The 13,926-nt window shown below is 39.9% G+C and overlaps 1 protein-coding gene across 16 annotated transcripts in view; it reads right to left on the minus strand.

The window, feature by feature from the left end:
* Window positions 1-17: 17 nt before the first annotated feature.
* Window positions 18-13,926, minus strand: part of add1 (adducin 1 (alpha)) — a 31,043-nt gene continuing 17,134 nt past the window's right edge. For 3 of the 16 annotated variants that reach the window (XM_065965530.1, XM_065965528.1, XM_020643004.3), the window contains exons 11-17: window positions 12,202-12,297; window positions 11,988-12,080; window positions 10,398-10,484; window positions 8,676-8,832; window positions 7,792-8,151; window positions 6,429-6,518; window positions 18-2,281 (exon numbers count right to left, since the gene is read on the minus strand). In XM_065965530.1, coding sequence (XP_065821602.1) covers window positions 1,938-2,281; window positions 6,429-6,518; window positions 7,792-8,151; window positions 8,676-8,832; window positions 10,398-10,484; window positions 11,988-12,080; window positions 12,202-12,297 — 1,227 coding nt within the window. In that variant the 3' untranslated portion in view covers window positions 18-1,937. Of the gene's footprint in view, window positions 2,282-2,771; window positions 2,826-4,625; window positions 4,642-5,200; window positions 5,239-6,428; window positions 6,519-7,791; window positions 8,152-8,675; window positions 8,833-10,397; window positions 10,485-11,987; window positions 12,081-12,201; window positions 12,298-13,926 lie in introns of all 16 variants that reach the window. The other 13 variants (XM_065965534.1, XM_065965542.1, XM_065965541.1 and 10 more) reach the window with 10 other exon arrangements.

Below are 13,926 nucleotides of genomic sequence, written 5' to 3' on the forward strand. Positions count from 1 at the left end.
CTACAACCACACAGCGCTGACTTTCATGGTAGTGTTTGTTTATTTATGGTTGTAAAAGAGGCAGAGCCGTGAGAAAAGAGAGGTGGAAGATTTAAGTCTGTAGATGGTATAATGCTGAGACATATTTCAACTGGAAGTAGTTCAGACAGAGGATACAAATCAGCAGATGTGAGATGAAAAAACCATTCCTGTGACGACTGTGACTGTTGTTATCTGCACTCTAAAGCTAAAACAAACAGAGGTCAAATCAATGGGGTGGTTACAGTCATTAAAAGGAAGAGTACACACTCTAAGCACTCTACACATGCAGTCCTTCATGAGTCAGACATTCTGTGCTTTGCATGTAGCAGATTGGGGGAAAAAGGCCAAATTAGTAGTTTTCTGTAATATTCATCTTTTGGTTCACCACAAATTGGACAAACCCATTCTTCAATCAAACAAGATGAATAAAAACAAGCTGAGAAGCAATGCATGGACGTGGTCTTCGTATTAACGACCTGCAGCCTTAAGCATAGCTTATATCACACCATCGATTACACATCAGTGCCATAACAAAACAAAATGTTTCTCCAGTGTACATCGTGTCTTTACTGCAACTGGAAACACACAGGTGAGAGTGTCCATTTGGTCAGACTGGGGTTCAAACGGGAAAGTCTAAGTGGAGAGAAGTATGATTGATCATGCAGCTCCATAATCGTGATGTGTTCTGTATCTTGATGCACGGTGACAGACTGTAAAAACAATGTGTGGTATGAGTTCATAGACAGTGGTTTGAAAGATAGGATTCACAGTGCTCTCTCACAGCAGGCGATCAAAACCTCAATCTACCCTGTGAGAAAAAGCTCAGGTTAAAAAAAAATAAAAATACAGAAAACAATTACAATGAAGAAAAAAATTAAATGCATAAACTCACAATTTGTAGCATATTTAACTGTTTCTGACGTTCACAGAGACAGAGGGGATCAGGGAGCTAATGCCAAACAAAGTCAGACTCAGATAATAATTAATAAAAATGAATAAAACACAGACTAAGAATTTCTCTTTACACATTCCTTCATAATAAAAGACTTTAAAAAGCCAGGAGTAGAGATATTGCCATCCCTTGGAATAATCAACAAGGACAATGAATGAACACCATCAGGGTGACTCACTTTGTTGTGAAACACTCAACATCTGTGGGTTCAAAGAACGCAGGTTCAATCCACACGGTTAAATTGAATTTGGAAAATATCACAAGCTGTAAAGCACTTAACAACATACCTGTAAGGTTAGGGTGCGTCAAATGTTTGTTGGTGGAATATTTTAGTAAAAAAGGAAAAAACCTTCAACCAGATTTGATTACGCTAATATGATTTAAACAGAATATTTGGTTTAGTATGACTACATTCTCATACTGTAGTTCTCCTATGTGATTAAATGATTGTAATTCGTAGTTTTCACTGTCAGAAGGTAAATGACAAGCTTCTGTTTCTGCATTGTTTTGTTTTTTTTAAAAGACACTTTGACATATTTTTGATACAATCCCAATACATTCTAGTGGTTACAACAGTTTAGTAATACTCTTATTTTTAAAAAATGAGGGCAATAAAACCCTTAAAACCTCACAGCGAGCGTGTGGCCCTGCAGTATTAGACATGCATCAAAGGCCAGATGGAGTGGACAAGACCGAATGCATCACCCTCTCACAACTAAAAGCCTGTAATAATTAAAAACCTCTATGCAATCAGTCATTTTTACACTGTATACAAAATTGGCACACACTAACGAGGAAAAGTAGGTTAATAAGCCAGCGACAAATTATATCAAAACAACAAAAAAGCATAACTGTGTGTAGCTGTGGTTTGCTCGAAGGGTGCAATGAAAGCAGACAAAAAGCGAAAATGAAGAGAGGCAGAGGCCAGCCATGAGGACCGATCAAACATTCTCCAATCTAGGGCTCAGTCTTTTTTTTTGTTTTTCTTGAGGAAGGAGGGAGTGCGGAACTTCTTTTTCTTTTTGGAGGGCGATTTGCTTGGAGACTCTTCACCCTCCTGTTCGCCAGCGTCAGCAGCATCCTCCCCCTCAGCTCCCACTGCAGCTGCAGCAGCTGTGTCTGCATCAGCATCTGCGTCTGCATTTGCCTCCGCCTCTGCTGCTGCAGGTGCAGGTGCAGGTGCAGAGGCGGAGTCTTCGGCAGGAAGTGCCGGAGCATCGGAGGGGTCGTCGGGTGTTAAATCTGGAAGGGTCTGTCTCAGGGTGGCTGCGTCGCTCTCGTCCTTAAAGGTTTGCTCAGGTAAAGACTCTGTCGGGAGAAGAAAGGGGAGAGTTAATGATCACTGGAGGACAAATTGACGGATCTGCAGTCGAGCTTGCACACTACTCGAGCAACTAGAAATCAACCACCGGATAAACTTTCAAAGCCACACAGTTTTCCTCTTTTAAAAAAACATTCACTTGTCACCTCATGAGTGTAAACAACTTTAAACAACTATGCTTAAGTCTTTAGTCTAAGAGCCTTACTGCAGAAATGTTTATCACCTCAACTCATACTTCTTCTGAAACCCGAAAGAGCGTTTCACAAACACACAAAGAAAATAACACTAAACCAAAAACATGATGCACTGTTGTCTTCTAACCATACAGAACAGAACAGCATCTGCCAAGAACCTGCAATCCTAACTCCCAAGGATAATAAGCAACTGACTGTGCTCTTGTAAATCTTGTTTATTTCTAAAAACATTTTGGACTTCTCATTCTGGGCAGGTCCACGCCGAGACAGCATTTTGGTTTACCTTCATTTAAATAGGGAAATCTTAATGAGGGCAGTTCCCTTGCTCATTTGCACCCTGTGTAAAACAAACAAAAACAAAAGTCTACAACAGAACACATACTGCAATGTTTCCACAGACTTTAATCACATAACCACACAAGTGAGGTTATAGAATAAAAGGCAGCAGACGATCCAGTGAGTTAATTAAACTGGCGCGGATTTCAAAGCAGGTTAAACTCAGCCTTGAATTAACAACCAGAGGAATAATTTACTTACAGGTGAGTACAGTATTGTATTTGATACAAATTTAAACCACTTGCTGGGAGTAAAAAAAACTACAAATACAGGTTTCCGCTTTCCTTAATAATGAGTGCTAAAAGAGTCTCTTTGGTCTTTTGCTTTTTATTTTTCGAGGAATAAAATGAATGTATACATAGCTAGCCAGCTATATCAGACCAAAAGATCCATTATGTAGGAGCTTGGTCCAGTTCTTGATGGTACAATCAAAGTTATGCTTACATTAGTGTCTACGGCAGGCTCTTTATTGTATTTACGGGGCGTTTAAGTCACACTGCAATTGACCCATGTTTTTAACAAATAGCATTAGCTAAAGGTTGGAAAAACACATCTGTTAGCTGACAAACTCAAAGAATATTTTACAATTTAATATTTGAATACAAGTCCATTTAAATATTAAAAGTTCATCTGAAGGCAGATTTTCAACCACTTCAGTAAGTTTACTACAATCCAGCAAAATATGCTGATAACTAAAAAGGTTCAGTTAATAAACAGGAGTCAACTATTTTTGCTGAACAAGATATAAATACAATACTTTTTTTGTCTTTTTGTCTGGAAGCATGCGCTGTATTTTTGAGGCTAATTCAAAAACCTTGCTAGCTCTCTGCAGCTGTTGAACGCCGTAAAGAGTGAGTCAGCAGTATTTGTGCTGTTGGCTCAAAATGAGACACTGCCTTATATTATTTTTGTCTAAAAAGGTGTTATTCTTTTAGATTTTTTGTCTAAAACGGAACGAAAACGTTAAAAGTCAGATAGAGGCGGATTTTTAACCAATTTACACGGCTTACAAGAACAGCTAGCTAGCTATAGCTCAAAAAATGTGAGCATCTGTTACAATTTGGGTTGGCAGAAATCAAAGGTTGCTGTCTGAAAACGCTATTTCTCTGTTTGAACGCACGTACTTCAGTCTTTCTCAACTAAATTGATTATTATAACTTGTACCAGTCAAACTGAAACTGAAATAGAAAACTGCATTCATGCAGGGATGAATGGAAAAGGCTTAGTCGTGTAGCTTAACTTGGCAATGTAACTAGTACGATGTCCTTTCGTGTCTTTCAGACTGTGGAAACTGGTAACATTTTTCTCTTTTTTTTTTTAATTTAATGTTCATGTTTACTGAATTGTTTATGTCATGGTTCAAAAATACTCCCAGCAAAAAAAGAGTTAAGAAGCAACCAGTGCTGGAGCAGGATCCAGAAGGTGGGCGTCAGCAGACCTCTATGGATCAGTGGCTGAAACTACTTCAAGCTCAGTTAAAGCTCACACAATGCAGTCAGGTGCAAAACAACTACTGGTCTATGCATTTCTAATGTGGCTTGCATGCTACAGACTAGCATGAAGAAACCCTTTATAAAGACCAGAGAAAACACTGCACACCACTCTTCATTTTACTCTCTCATGTCTGTCAGAACAGAGATGAGGCCAAACTTACAGACAGATAAAATGGAGACAAAAAAACACACACAGAAAAAGCAGTGGAACTCAACCATCTTTAAAGCTAAAACTAACAGCGAGTCAGCATAAAGCCATCAGCAGCAAGTTCGGTTTGAAAGCCACACTCAAAGAAGCACTCATGTACCTGGTCATGGACTCGTCTGTAAAACAAACAACATTTGCATTACCTGATTTTTTTTGTTGTTGCATGAAACAAAAATTCAGTGTCATGTACATAAAGAGAATGTGAATAAGTGCAAGAGAGGTTGGGTTACTTGAAAGTGAGTCAATAAAGGGAAGAAAAAGGTTATCTAATTTAACAAGGTTTGAGAGTTGAGGTTTATTTCAGGAACTTCCTTCACTTTGTTAAATCCAGGAAACTCTCATTTGAGCTGATGAGAAATAAGACTTTGAGGAACATGTTTTATTGACGTGTCTTGTCATTTCTTTCCTTAGTCATATAGACTTCAGTGAGTCAATGCAAATCACAAGAGAAGGTGGAGCTCTGAAATAACCCCCATCAACCCCAAGAAAGATTTAAAGAACTTCAGAGTACAGACTTGGAACCGACTGAACAGTCTCAGATCCCAGAAAGAAATGGGTTAGTTCAGAAGACAGAAGAGCTCTACGAGTGAAGCCATGCACATAAAAAAAGGGTAAATGATCAAAAAACACGGGCATGGAGGGTGGCGGGTAATTAGGAGTTGGAACAGTACGTACTTACTATGGCAACAGGTACTCTTTTGTATTTCCATCTCCTGATTGTAATCGCAGGCACAAAGAAGAAAAAGCACAGGTAGAAACAAATGTCTATGCAGATCAAACCACAAGCACTGTGTTAAATTATAAAAAAAAAAGGAAACAAAAACGTGAAATAGAGAGAAAACAAAAAACCACCAGAGAAGAAATTTAAAAAGAATGGTTGGGAACCATTCTTAGTAGACCCCAAAAAGATGGAGAATGGAAGTGAAGGGGCAGAGGAGATACTGTACATAGAGACATATGTTATAAAACAACATTTCAGGTATTAGATTACACCTGCTATTAAAACTACGTATCCCTTTACTCCCACACAAGGTTTATAAATTCACTGTTTGCTGACTGTGGCCCACAGTAAAAGTGTTTGATTGAAATTACGATTAAATTAACATAATAATTAGATTCTTGTATCATCATGGCTGATACGGTTAAGAAAGGTGTAATCCAATAGTAATAAAGACCAAGAGGGAAAAAGTAAACATTAAAGAAAAGCGTCAAACTGGAATGCCTGCATTTAAAACCTAAAATACCAAAACAACTTAGTTTTGTTTTAAATCATTTTGGTATTCACTATGACTGTCTTTCTGAACTATTTCCTGACACCACATCTAAAAGCTCCTGTGAGGTGTTTTCTGCCTGTTGTGAATAAAATTAATAATGATGCCTCGCAAACTAGACCATCAGATTAAAGATGAACTATCTGTAGATGGTCATTTTTAGAGCCTGAAATTGCCGAGGCCAGGTAGATGACAAACTAAGTCTTCAACAGCTCGCTGAAGACACAGGCTGTTTTACGATTTCCACTGCAAAGTTTAAACACAGTTTAAACATGATGTACATAATAAGTACTGCTGTGTCCACAGGGGGCGCCAAAATCAACACATACCAAACGTTCCTCACAGGAGCTTTAAAATTAAATCTTAATCTGCGCCTATGATATGGAATCTATCATTGATCAAACTGAACCTCTTGGCCTGTTATTACACAAAACAAAGCACAACACCTGTAGTAGTATTATTAAAGAGCACAACACAAACAAACTTCAAGACAAACAGGCAGATGGATGAGCTCAAGTCTCTGCATTCTTCCTGTAGACCCTAAAAACAGCCAAAAAGCCAGTCGGAGGACTGGAGGAACCCATGCTGAACCAGGCTAGCCAGGTGTGGTCGAGTACTTCAGGTCAACCTACCTTCTTCTGCTCTGACCGGGGTGCTGGGAGGCGTGGTGGTGGGTTTCTGGCCTCGGGGCTCCTCGTCAGGCTCAACTAGCTGCTCAGGGTCTGAACCAAAAGAAACGGCAGAAACTAAACAGTGAGAATCTTTTTACCACATATGAGAAGGGATATAATGAACAAGAATTATTTTCAATGAATGAGCATTTATTTTTTAGCCTAAGATTTTGATTGTAAGCAAAATTCTGAATCTTAAGATAACACCAAAGGGAGAAAAACAAAGGGAGCCAATCCAGGGAGGAAGAATTAATCAGGAGAGAACCGCTGAAGCTTTAAAAGAAACCCGGATAAAAATCAACCTTAAAGCTCCTGTGGGGAGTTTTTAACCCGTTATGAAACAGACTGACATTTATGTTAATATTTGTATATGCCCTAAAGGAAGCAAACGAGAGGAACGGCGACAAAATTTATACTTTCTCTGTCGTTATTTTTACAGCCTATGACCACTGCTGCAATGTTGCATAAGCAGTCTTTTTATACAATATGCAAAGCAAAGATTAAAATGTATTTTTATTATTTACTAATTATGAAACAGCAGGATAACATTCTTCAACATAAAAAAAAATGACTTGCACAAGTACAGGACAGGAGCAGCTAAGCGATAAGAGGTGCCATTTTGTACACAGGGGGCGCATGAATCAACACAAACCGAAAAGTTCCTCACAGGAGCTTTAAAATTTCCCCGAGAGGAAAGCAAAACTAAATCTTATCATGAGATGATTGGGAATCAGTCAGAGGCACAGGAGGGCGAGTGGACACCAATGGAGGTAAATCCAGGATAGATTAGCAGGAAAAGAAGAAGGAGAACATCCTTATTTATTGTCCACACACGGGAAGCTCTGATTGGATGACTGAGTTCAGAAACAGTTTCCCTGAGGGTTAGCACAGCACTGCACTGCAAAAGCACTTCTAGACCTGAGGGGAGAGCACCTCAAAAGAGTGGAGGCGCTGTTTCAAATCTCAAAAGAGTGTATCCTTTAACTGCTCAAATCCTCTGTACTCAGTCCCTCGTCCAATCAAACCTGGAGAAAGAGTAATGATCTGCTTAAACTCGGATGCCTTTTGCGCAAGGCATCAGAGAGAGAGAGAGAGAGAGAGAGAGAGGGGATGACGAGGGGAAATCAAGCAAGACTCTGAAGAATGAACTGTGGGTAGGGATTTAAAACAATGGCAGCAGACTCCAAAACCCGCAAGGAAAAGGAGAGGACACAGCAGGCAAGGATTCCCACACTCCCCAGTGCAGACGGGTCAAGCCTGAGCAGGAGGGTGAGGGAAGCGGAAGGCCAGATTTTAAGGATGACTCCGCTTCATCTGGTTGTACCTGGAGCCCGGTCTGCGTCTACCACTGGCTCCTTGCTCAGGGCTCGCAGCACGGCGCAGTGGAACTCCTTTTGTGGGGAATCTGGAGCTGACAGAATCTCTTCCGCGGACGTTAAAACTTCATCTACGACTAACTCTGCGGTACTTTCGATGCTCTGAGCCGGTTCTGCCTCGCTGGAGGGGCCGGGGCCAGAGGAGCCCGGCTCAGGGGCGGCTGCAGGCGGGGCTTGCTCTAAGCTGGGCGAGTCGGATGCAGACTGTAGAGGTTGGGAGTCAGAGGCTTGACCCCTCGGTTGCTTTTCAGGCTCAGGACAGGGAACATTGGAGGCTGATCCCTCCTTACTATCATCACGTCCCTGCACTGTGAATTCATTTGTGTGGAGAGATAACATCACAGTTTGGCCTACAGAAATTCATTGGGTTTTTTGCATGAATCTGCACGCCTTATTTCCCTACTTACAAGCGTTATCTAAATGATTCTTATATACTTGGAATAGCTGCGAATCACTTGAAAATATGAAGAATAAGATCAACACTAAGTGAACATCAACAGTTAACAGCTCAAAGAACAAATCTTCTTCGCACTGCAGACTCATATCAGTGACATTATTGTGTCATTTTCATTTCTTGAAGAAGGTCAAGCTAGAGTGATTAAAGAAGGAGGAGGCTAAATCACACAGTATAATTCACTGTTCTCTATGCAGAGTAATGTACCCTGAGGAAGGTGTTAAAACTTAAGTGATTGAACACTTCTCTGCTTTGACATCAATGCTGCCTACACTAGTTATCGTGTACATCTGTAATTCTCACATCAGCATAGACTATAACTAACAGTTGTGGCTATTTTGATAGATTAGTTTCTTCTTCTTCTTCTGCTCTGTTTACCTTCAGGCCCTTTCTGTTTCTGCTCCACCTCCTTGCGATACTCCTCCAGCTCCTGGTCGGTGAGTTTGGTGAAGGGGTTCGGACCCTGCTTGCTGACGATGACCTTGGGCTGGTACTCCTTCTCAATGATGGCCTTGGAGGCGGTCACTAGCTCCCCCTACAGGACACACACAGAAGTAGTAGACAAAAAGCATTGAGACGTCCAGGTTCAAACAGACAACAAGTTACTGCAGTTAACACATGAAAGGAATTATTTTAGAGAGAAACAGCTGCTGTTTAAAACTTGCACAAAGGCAACATTTTGACAAACATGAACAGTACTCTCAGATTAGATTATGCAGAATGTGAGCGCCAACATGTTCTATGAAGATAGAGCTATCAATCTATGGCAAAGAGAAACATATCAGAAAAAGATCTTATTGTATACAAAGAGTCATTTTATTAGACATTCATATTAAATACCACTTCTACATGATAACCAAGCACTGACAGATTTGAGAAGTATTTAGTGCAGCAGAGACAACAAACACAGAACTACTACAGCCATGTATCTGACCTGAGGACGAGTTATCAGCCTGTTGCTGTCCACCTGACTGACTCCAACTGCTGCATCCATCAGTCTCATTCTTACCACTATTATCATTGTTACTGTGAATCTCAGAGCTGCTATCATTAACAACATCAGTCCTCCCCATTGTGTCATCAGTAGAGATGTTTACATTAATAATGAGACTCATACTGTGGGTCGATTATCATCATTTTGCTGTTCCTGCCTATACCACAAATGCTTTTACCATTATAAGTGGCAGCTTGCAGCTATAAATCTGTTTTGTTTGTTGTTGTTTCTCTTTCAGTCTCATTCAATCTCTTTCTGAAAGCGCAACAAAGTCGGAGCAACATGAGTCTGCTCAAGATTTCTGCTTTTTTTTTTAAAAGGAACTTTTTCCTTGACACTGTAACCTTGCTGAATGTTTTCCTATCGGTGGAATAATGTTGGGTGTTTGTAAATATTAAAACAAACTGTGCGATCTAGACCTGCCCTTTTTGTAAGGTCTCTTGAGATAGCATTAGTTGTGAATTGAAGCAACACAAATTAAGATTGACTAATACAAATTGATTGACTTTAAAACCACAAAAAGGAGCCAAAGCTAAAATATTTCAGTGTTACTCATAGAAACTGCCATATTGACTGACTTTTAATAAAATAAGTATTTATAAATTAATAAAATCCTAATCTTTTACTGACTGAGATAAAAGATATTTCAATGAGCTGTCGTGAAATATGGATTAAATTTGTCAAAACAGTTGTAATGTGTTTTCTAGGACATTTTTTTTTCTTTTCTAATCCATTTTCTTTCATTTTTATGCATCAGTGGATCTAAAACCTCCCCTCTCTACTGCTCACATCAATAAATATGCTGAATTGTGTTTTGAAACAAAAAGTCTGCTTGCTCTCCTACAAAAGAGTCATGACTGCAATCATCCATCACAAGGATCCTATCAGGCACAAAAACCTTAAATCAAACTGTCAAAACGTCTCAGACTGTAGATTAAGAAACACTAGTGTATGTCACACGACCATACAAAAAGAAAAAAGGGTCAACCGCTTTATTCTACCTTGAAATTCTACTGTATTCATACAGGCCTATCTGCAGACTGAGTGCAGTGACTGGAGAATGTGAACTACAGGTGAATAGCATTCATGACTGAAGTAGCAAGTACCTTTCTAATTGATCTAGCAGGACTATAGGACCCCTCGGACACATCAAGGCCATCAATAGTGTCTGTACAGTCAGACAGAGGGGCGTCCTGCAATAGTAAACCCAGTGAGGGGGGGGGGGCCACAAGCCATCTCTTGAAACACGAGCACATTTTGAATCAGCGGTATGTCGGGCAGGCATGACTGAATGTGTGCAGACATTCAGGAGCACAGCAGCTTTCACGTGCACAAAGGTGGAAAGAGTACTACAAATGCTTTTAGCGAAATATTGTGGAACAGATGTGAGGCTGTCAGAAAGTGAGAGTTTTTACTATTTCTTATTCTATTTAATTGTGCACTGGGTTTCTTTTGTTGGCCATCCTTGCTCTTTGCTGCTGTAACACTTCAGATTTCCTCATTGTGGGATGAATAAACACTAAAAGCTACTCTATGGAAATGATCATGGTCACTGTGAATAGGTGCCATTTTAATAAGATCTTAAAAGAGAAATGTGAAGGAGAGAATTAAAGAGACTGAAAAGCAGGAAAGAGGCTCAAGAAGAATTATTCATTTAGTTACAAAACAGTTTAACTTCTATAATGCCTGTTAACGAAAACGCTAAATCATTTCTTTTCACATTAAAGAGATTGTGTAAAAGAAGGGTAAACTGGCCTGTAGTTAGTTCATTAATAACTTTCCACCTCTGCACACACACATACCTTACAGACGTGGAAATGCATGCAAAGCGAGGTGGTTCTAGAAAGAGATTTGAGGCCGTGACGAGCAGAGCAGAGAGCGTGCACGGTAGAGAACAACTATCCACACAGGGGGTTTCATGCAACAGCTTTGGCTTGACAAAACAGAAGCATATGATGGACTGCCTCGGTCTTACAGCTGACGTGCGGGGGTGAAGTTTGACCTCAAAGTTGCTCGACACTCTTTCAAATAAAAAGTGAATCTCTTTTTATTTTTTGTCGTTCTCCTTAAGGTGTTTGGTTTTATTTCCAGGAAGCTTTTTTTTCTTCTCAGATGGGGATAAAGAGTGCATGCACAGAAATAAAACTCAATACATCTGTCAAATGACCATCTTCGATCCTCAAAGGAATGAGTTTAAAAAAAAAAGAAAAAAAAAAAGAATATGGATGACTATGGACACAACCTGAGCTGGCAGGTTTGGAGAGCAGAGTGAGGTTACCTCTACCAACACATTACTCACCTGGCAGAGTGAATATCTCTGTGGTCAAAGAATAATGTGACAGTTACACAGTCACCCCAAAACAACATGGAGGACATGTCTGTCAATAGCAGTGAAGTTATTCCTTTAGAAACTCAAGTCAGATCAGATTTTAAAGAACGCATTTTGATCGCATCCAAATTCTGCCATAAAAAGTTGAATGTCCAGAACAACTTCACAAACAATATTGAGTTTGCAGCGTAAGGGGTGACTCCAGACCTGGACTGAATATGAAGATATTTTTTCAAGCATTTAACTGAGTTATTCAATGATTAAAAAAAGTCTCTTTTGTTTGGATTCATCTCCAGGTCAGGATAGCTGTAGCAGCAAGAGGTTGTTTTTTTTTTTTTTTTTTTTGCAGAAGACTTCACCGACTGACCTGGTTAAAGGAGCGTTCCATTCCAGTTCCAGCACACAGGACCTGAGACTGGGGTCCCGCTGTCTTTATGTCCTGCAGGTTCTGCTCCCGGATCTAGAAAGCACAACAACTTACTCATGAACTACTGATAAACATCTCTAGACCCTTATGAGCCTTGAGATGTTCTCTGTTTACTCAAATAAAAAAAGGCAGCAGGGGGAGAAATATTTGATACCTTATTCCTCATTTCCAGCACATCTTTTGGATTGGTGTTCATCGGGATGAACTGATTGGCTACGGCAGCCTGGCGGAGTCCCTCTTCCTTTGTAAACTGTAAACACCACAAGAAGTGTTAAAAGAAACCAAAACAAAAAATCTCAACTCAGATTCATGAAATCCAAAACGCAGGAACAGAAATAAGATTCAGACAAAATACTACGCAGGCTTCACAATACAAGAGTCATGCTGAACTGAAATGGACAAAGTTGGATGGCTGTAAAAAGGTTTGAATGTAAAAAAAAAGTGAACCAATGATGATGAGGCACATTCAATAAAAGGGTTCATTCGGATAATAATAACATTTTTCACTCAAAAAACCCTTTAAGATTTCCTCTTCGCAGTCTATAGAGTGTTTGCTTTTAGCAGAGGATTCTCACCAACTAATCTAAACAGATCTGTAGTGCTGAAATGTTATTAAAAATAAATCATTTCTCAGACAGTATTAAAAACTACAGCAACACTCTCACAAGACTCAAGTAAAAAAGCCTCTTCAACCAGTTTAGGTGTTATCGACTACACATCTCATTCCTCACAAATCAGTGTCGTGTTGATTTCTTATGATCAGTCTTCCCAGGTGACTTTGCAGCTAATGTGAACGTTAAGTGACAAAAACAGGACGTTTCAAAGTTGTGCCTCTTCATGCTGCCTTAAAAAAAAAAAAAATCGTATTTCTTTTTTTTTTTTGGTGCAGAACTAACCTTTAGATACATAATGTGATGCTTTATGATTTTATGAATCTGCTAAAAAGTTAGGCTTGGTCGACGCTGTGAAACTCTGAGTAACTGAGCCTGAAATCCTGCCCACCCTATGATCAGTGATGCTGAAAAGCAGCTGTGCACATGTGCCAGCTTTTCACACAAGCTAAAAAAAAAAAAAAAACTCTTGGAAATATCTCCAAACGTTTAGGTGGAGCTGAATGTGTGAACACAAACACATCATTTCAGGACATTTTCCAAGAGTTTCATGCATGTGTGAAACTGATTAAAAGAAGACGTTGTGCCTGACACCAGTTAAAGCATACAGTAGGATATAGCGACTTAAGCCTAACAATGTATTTCGACCACCTAAACCCCCTTTGTCATCATCATTGATCGTCTTATTCAAAATAAAAAAAGAAGAAGCACACTGAAGACAAACTGAAAGCATCACAGAATGACAAAAAGGTTACAAGGGGAGGTAAGGGAGGCAGAGGTGAGGGGTGGGTGGTGGCAGGAGACGAGGGAGGGTGAGGTGAGAGGGATGGCCGGGTGGGGTGACTGAGATGATTGGGTTTGGCTTACGAAGCGAGAGTGGCAGTGAGGGGTGAGCTGGCATCACCAAAGTCATTTCCCAGGCTAATACACGACAACAAGGACGACAGAGATAAGAGAGAAAAACACCCGAGGCCACTCCACGCAACAACAACAAAAAAAAATCTAATCAAGGAGGCATCTTTCCTGCAGGGACGAAACCTTTTAGTTTTCCCCACTTACTGTCACAGTGGTTTTGTAAACCTGGTAATGCTCAGCATGATTGAAGGAAAATAAAGCCAGCACCCATTTCTGAATGAGCAGCGGGTGAAGGTACAAATCAAATCTTCAGCTTTCATGCAGGATATTTTTGTTTTAACCTTTTTTAAACTAGGCATGTCATTTGCAGTGGAAAGCAGAAGCTCATGACTCCATTCCTGAGTTTTTATTCT

Source organism: Labrus bergylta, chromosome 17 (genome assembly GCF_963930695.1).
Source record: "Labrus bergylta chromosome 17, fLabBer1.1, whole genome shotgun sequence".
Lineage (NCBI taxonomy): Eukaryota > Metazoa > Chordata > Actinopteri > Labriformes > Labridae > Labrus > Labrus bergylta.